The sequence below is a fragment of the Coloeus monedula genome, assembly GCF_965178545.1.
Source record: "Coloeus monedula genome assembly, chromosome: 14".
Classification (NCBI taxonomy): Eukaryota; Metazoa; Chordata; class Aves; order Passeriformes; family Corvidae; genus Coloeus; species Coloeus monedula.
The window spans coordinates 4960700-4967644 of record NC_138794.1 but is presented as its reverse complement, the minus strand read 5'-3'; the positions used below and the strand labels follow the sequence as shown (position 1 = coordinate 4967644).

At 46.7% G+C, this 6945-nt stretch overlaps 1 protein-coding gene across 1 annotated transcript in view; it reads left to right on the top strand.

Annotated features, from left to right (window-relative positions):
- Nucleotides 1–4495: 4495 nt before the first annotated feature.
- The window catches only part of ARNT2 (aryl hydrocarbon receptor nuclear translocator 2), a 94393-nt gene continuing 91943 nt past the window's right edge, over nt 4496–6945 (top strand). Inside the window, exon 1 of the mRNA XM_082290472.1 lies at nt 4496–4556. Within this exon, the coding sequence (XP_082146598.1) occupies nt 4526–4556 (31 nt within the window). The 5' untranslated portion in view covers nt 4496–4525. The remainder of the gene's footprint in view (nt 4557–6945) is intronic.

The window sequence follows — 6945 nt, the reverse complement described above, 5'->3', positions numbered from 1 at the left end:
AAAGGGCACATAATGTTCCAGTTTCAAGTACTTGGATGGATGGGGTTGCTTAATATACATATATCATGCTCTTCCAAACTATCAAAGACCTTTGGATGAATTGGGTACAATATATTAACTCAATTACAATGGAAACACAGATCAAAGAATGTAGCTGGGAGGTCTTATTAAAGTATGAGACTTCATTAAAATGTCACTGGTTTTGATTACACTGGATTAAAGTGTCTGAAATTTCACTTAACTTCTTCATGTTTCCAGAAAAGAAAATTCTACTGGGTAACTGTAAGTTCAAGGTTTCAGACCTTGTTTTTCAGTGTTGTTATTAAAGTGGACTTTTCATAAATTGGTAAAAAAAACCAAAGATTTTTTTGAATCCATTTTTGACACTGAATATATAATCTCATTTGCTTCAATTTATTTCCTTTTTTTTAAATGATTTTTGTTTCTGGCTTTTACTCATTCACATCCATCTTGGAAACACTTCAGTTTTTCAAAGGAAATAATAATTTAAAACCCCCTACTTTTCCTCTATTTAAAAGAAATAAAAACATTTAGAAATTACTAGTTTATAGCATGGGATGAACACATAGAAAGGTACAAAGTCCAGTTTTTTGCAACTGGAAGAGCAGTGATGAGCTTTCCAAGGAAAGGCATTAATGGGGAGCAGTTTCAGTGTGCTGATCTATTTCTGCCTCTCCAGCCAAGAAACAGAATACACATGTGTGCTGAGCACTGCTATCAGTGGTAATAGCCCTCTAAATTGGAAGCAATCATTGAAAAGACACCTAACAGACATTCTCTGGTACATAATAACAAGATTGAGATAAAAATCACTTCTCTTAATTCGTTTACTTTCCTGTTGCTACACATGATGTCAACACTTGTTTGTAATTTTATTAAAAAGGTGACGTTTGCACATTGTTATCTTGCATATCCATCATATTTTGTGCTTGGTATTGATACAGCCCTCTTTAATCTCTCTGCAAGTACCAGAGTAGAGTCTAGCGCTGTCCCTGCTTTTGTTGTGAGGAGCCCCATTCCACAGGAATTAGGCTTTCAAGGTACATAGCTCAGCACGAACTTAACAAAACATGAATTCATTCAGTAACTAAATTGATTTCCTGCTTTACTGTGTACGTGTTTCTTAAATTACAGTGCAAGTAAAACACGGAGCGTGCACTTTCTCCATAGCTAGAAAACAATTTTAAGAGCAGCGATGGTTTCTCTCTCCAGCTGCCAGTGTTATGGATTTCCCCACAGATCTGGAAAGGCTCAGGACGAGATAGCAAGGAAGTAGTGTATTTCAGATAAACAGGGAATAATTCCATTAATTTATGGATTGTTTCAGGGGTTCTGAAAGAATCTGCTAATACTGGCTTTTAAGATAGAGAAGATGGGGAGGAGAGAAAATCAATTCATTTCTCAATCTATTTAAGCGAACAAAGAATTGCGTGTGAAACCGAACAGAGCGAGTCAACAAAGCTGACACCAAACAAAAAAAGGAAAGCAGCTTTATTTTGCATAATTGTGTCTGAATCACAGAAGGTTTGACAGAACCTGTTCTATTCTAAGCCCCAAGGTCTTATTTAGGCAGAACACAGTATGAAATACATTGTAATGTGCTTTTTCTGGGCTAATCTAACATCTCACGGGATACCACACAGGGGGACAGCACAGGCACTTGAGTGGTTTTGTTGGTTTATATTCAGTCTTTGCAGGACTCATTCCATCCATTGAAAGCTACAATAGTGCACCGTCATATCTCTCAGGGTTTTTGGGGTGGCTTCCTTATCTCTAAAATAGGAACGAAATAAGAAATATTAGTGCTTTTCTGGTAAGGGAGAGATAAAGTTTAACCTCTGAACACTTGTAAAGGTCTTCGGAGGACACTTCAGAAGTGCCTAATGCTATAAATTCTGGTTTTAGAAGGTATTTTACAATCATTATAGTATTAGGAGCTTGATCTTTTAACCTTTATGCATATATCTAACCTACATAATGGAAGCTCATGGAAAAGCTTTCATGACCAGCATTACCTGGGCAATCTGAACACCAGACTTTGCAGAAACTTAAAGGAATTGAGCTATGACTCTGCAGCAGGGTCACTCCAAATGTTGCCTTCCTCATAAAACCTGAGGGTCTAGAAAAACTGTGACCAAAATTCCCTCAAATTACGATGTTTTATCTGAACAGAAATGAGTTGCATTTACAAAACTGCTGATATTAACAGTCTAATATTAGCAGGGTAAATGCCTTGAGATAAGAATTAAGATTGCCTGCTGAGCATCCAAAACTCGACAGCATCAGCAGGCACTAAAGCAGTAAGATGCTTAGAAAAACAGCTCCACATCTGATAGGGAAAAGCACAATAAATCAAAGATAAAGTAAACTTTGTAGATAACCAGGGGCGTTTAGTGCCGTTCTGATTAACTCCTCTACAGGAAATGAGTAAACACAGCCTCCATGCTTTCCCCGTCTTTCTGCCAATTTACATCTTAATGGATAAACTGGTTCAGGTTACTCATTTGGGAAAGCAAGGGATTGATTTGCAACTTTTCATTTTGACTGCTCCCACCAACTTCAGCAGGGCTGTTCAGGGCAACTGAGCACAGCCATGGGCAGGCATTTAAAGATTAACAGGACTTTGCGGCATTCCAGGGGGATGACAAAGCCATCAAAATTCATTATTTTTTTCCCAGTATTTCACACACATTACACATGACTGCTGCAGTTATCACACCAGTGGCTTTTCAGAAATCTTGCCGTTTAATTCTGGGAGGTTTTTTTCCCCTCGAAGACCTGAGTTATGAGATTATGAGAAAAATCTCCCATTTCATTGAAAGCGTATTTTTTGTCCTTGTGTTTGTGATGCAAAGCCTTGAAATGTGAGCTGAGTTACAAAGGATCAACTGTTTGATTGCAATTGATAGCGTGAGAGCAAGCGCACCGTGAGCCAAACTAAGGTTTTCAGAGGAATATGATACCATTCATACACTCCACCTGGAAGGGCACAGAATGTCTGAATTCCTGGATACTTCTGTACACTTGGTGAGTGTGAACTCATGGGGCTCCATCCCACTTCCACCTCCCAAAATACATTATCACCTCAGGGGAGAAGGGATGTCATTGTCTCGGAACACCACGGATGGCGGTAACATTGTTCTACAGCTCCCCTTTGGCATCCCCTCAGCTCTGGGTGGTGGTGACCTGCCCCACAATCTCCCCCCTCGGTTTAGGGGGCAGCTGGCAGCACCCCAACCTTTCCCCTCAATTTAGGGGCTGAGTGACAGCATCCCAACCTTCCCCCTCAGTGCCGGAGGTCACGGACAGCACCCCAATCTTCTCCCTCAATTTAAGGGCGATACACAGCATCCCAACCTTCCCCCTCGGTGCCGGAGGTCACAGACAGCACCCCAATCTTCTCCCTCAATTTAAGGGCGATACACAGCATCCCAACCTTCCCCCTCAGTGCCGGAGGTCACAGACAGCACCCCAAATCTTCTCCCTCAATTTAAGGGCGATACACAGCATCCCAACCTTCCCCCTCAGTGCCGGAGGTCACGGACAGCACCCCAAATCTTCTCCCTCAATTTAAGGGCGATACACAGCATCCCAACCTTCCCCCTCGGTGCCGGAGGTCACGGACAGCACCCCAAATCTTCTCCCTCAATTTAAGGGCGATACACAGCATCCCAACCTTCCCCCTCGGTGCCGGAGGTCACGGACAGCACCCCAATCTTCTCCCTCAATTTAAGGGCGATACACAGCATCCCAACCTTCCCCCTCGGTGCCGGAGGTCACGGACAGCACCCCAAATCTTCTCCCTCAATTTAAGGGCGATACACAGCATCCCAACCTTCCCCCTCAGTGCCGGAGGTCACAGACAGCACCCCAAATCTTCTCCCTCAATTTAAGGGCGATACACAGCATCCCAACCTTCCCCCTCGGTGCCGGAGGTCACGGACAGCACCCCAAATCTTCTCCCTCAATTTAAGGGCGATACACAGCATCCCAACCTTCCCCCTCGGTGCCGGAGGTCACGGACAGCACCCATTCCCCCGCTGCTTTCGGGAGCGCCGGGCCGCACCCACCCACGGCACCGCGCCCCCACCGCCCGCGGGCCGCGTCGGCTGCCCCTGCCTCAGGGAAGTTCGCGCCCCGGGGCCGCGGGTTCGAGCCCCGACGGGGGCGGCCGCTCCGGGGCCGTGTCGGGAGCCGCTCCCGCCGGTTCTTGCGGGGGGTCCCGGGCGGGCAGCGGCGGCCGCGGGCCCAGCGCACATGTGCGGCCGCCCGGCACATGCTCACTGAGCGCGGCGCATGAGCAGAGGCGGCGCGGGGCCATCGGACATCTTGGGCACGGAGCGGGCAGCGCCGCCGGTCCCGGGGCGGGAGCAGCCGCCGCCCCCGCGCCGCCCGGCCCGCCCGCCCTGGCGCCAGCTGCCTGCCCCCTCCCGCGCCTCCCCCGGGCTGCTCTGAGCATCCCTCCGCCCCTCTTGCATTTGTCTTAATCCTTCTCAGAGACAAGATGGCAACGCCGGCGGCGGTAAACCCTCCCGGTGAGTAGCTGCCGTCTCGCCCCAAGTGGCCCCGCCGCACAACACGCTCCCGCCGCCGCTCCCCCCGCCCGGCCCGGCCCGGCGCAGTCCCCGCAGCCCCGGGGCGGTCCCGCCGCTCCTCCCGCCGCCCCCGCGGGGCCACGGGCCGGGCAGAGCCGGGCCAGCATAGCCGGGAGCCCGTGGGGCTTCCTCGGGACACGCCGCTCCTGTCGCTCCGGCTGCCGGCGCTGGGTGCAGCCCTGCAGAAATGAAGAGTTGTGCATAAGCATTCGCGGGCATAGGGCAGGAGAGCAGCGGGGACGGGCAGTGCGGAGCCTGCCCTGGGGATGAGTAGGAACATTGGCTTTCCCTGCCTCTGCGTTTGTCAGCGTTATTGTCGGCTCGTGAAGCCAGGACAGGGTGTTGAAACTGACCAAGGGCACCTCGGCATGTGCCCTGTGTGTGTTTGCTTTCCAAAGGATGCAGTAAATATTTGCTGTTAGTACTAGAGTAATTGACAAAGGGAACTTAACAAACATTTTCCCATTGAAATTTTCTCGAGGGAATGCGTTCACCGACGTTGTGTTACGTGTCTATGAGATGCAACATCTGTTTTCATTAGTACGTGATGGAATAAAGTGAGTTCGGTTGAAAGGACAGAGTGATATTTTGGAGAGGTACTTGGGTCAACTTGTTGTGGATCAACAAGTATCTGACACTAAAAATAAGTGGAACAACAGATCTTACACTGGGCTCGATGCTAAGGAAGTATATTGCTATTAAAGGTCAATTCCAGTTTTACTTGTTTTAATATGTGCTTGCATTGTGTCATTTTTTTATTGTGGAGTCAGATTGAGTTCTGACAATTAAAGGCTTATTTGAGTAAATGCCAATTAATGTTTAAAGCTTGTTCATTAGATTAAATCCTGCTGTAGTTGGTAGTGTAGTTGTCATGCTGAAAGTAAATATTATGATATAAACAATGAGTTTGGTTCAGTAGGCGCCAATACAGTGAGCAGAAACTGATATTTGTCAGTCAGATTAAGTTTTAATATCAGAATTCTACATATTAAATGAAAATAAATATTTAATGGAAGGTTATTAAATTAATACTATTTAGCTTTCAGGGTGCCATGTTGTGCACCATAGCAGAGAGTTTCACTGTGTGCACTCACAGCTACAATCAGTTTTGCAGACAGAGGAGGATACAAACAACATTTTTGACTTGGGTTTGGTTTGCCATTCTCCCATCTGCTCTCCAAGTTACACACTGAAGGAACGGCCCTGTCCGCTTAGAGGTCAGTGCTGAAACTGCTGAGTTACAGCAGAGCCCAGTGCCCCTTTTGCACCAACCTTTTCCACTTTCTGTACCCACCTGCCTGCAGCTGAAGCCACAAAAAGATGTGGTTGCAGGAGGTACGTCATGCACAGACTGCTCCTGCCTCTGAGTAGGGCTTCACCACTGTTCTCCTGTGACCGCTTCGTGAATTGAGGGAGTGTAATGGGGTCATTGAGGAAACATTAAAAAAGGGAAAGAAAAGCCAAGCGTGTTGTCTGTGTGCATCGCTGTGCATGTGACACGGTGAAAGTTGACTTGCAGTGTGGTCCTCAAACTCTCTGAAGCACAGATTGCCGGTCCGTGGGAAGGATGAGGAGACGTGTTGGTTTCCTGAAGTGAACCAAGATCACCTTCTGCAAGGCTGAGGTTACAGAGCATCATTCTGCTCCCTGTCTGGGCGGTTGGAGCGGCTCTGAGCTGAATGACAAACTCGCTGCCTGGTAATGATCCTCCCACGTTTTCCATGCGTGAGCGTTGTTGTCAGACACCAGGGGCGAAGTCGAAGTGGGGAGCTGTGAGGAAAGGGGACCCTCGATCTGTAGCATAATGCTGCCTCTGCTCTACCACGGACAGCAGAAGATAGAGCTGTGTGAAATACCTTGACTTGTACTGTGGCTTTTTAAAATCATAATTTGTTGCTGTTCTTATTTATTTTTTTTTAAGTAGCTGCAAAGCAATGCAGAGAAACCAGTCAAAATCTGTAGTGCAATGATTTTAATCCTGTTTTTTTCTCTTGGGGACAGATCCTCAGCTGGAGTAACATGAAAGTAGCCCTATTAGTACTGGTGAGGCTGTGCCACCTTGCACCAGTTGACTTTCTGATCTGCAATGTTAGGGGAGCACAATAGAGAGATTAACTTATTAAGCATCTTTAATGATGATTAGAAATTACAATATGATTAAATTTTTATTAAGCAATTGTCTGGGGTTCTAATAACAGTTGGTAATTTAGGCAGGACATTAACTTGCATCTACCACAATACAAATACATGTGGTTTTAGTCATATTCTAGATAGTGGAATGGGGATTAGCAGAGAGAGAGAAAAGCTGGGTGTTCTCTAACCATGTGAA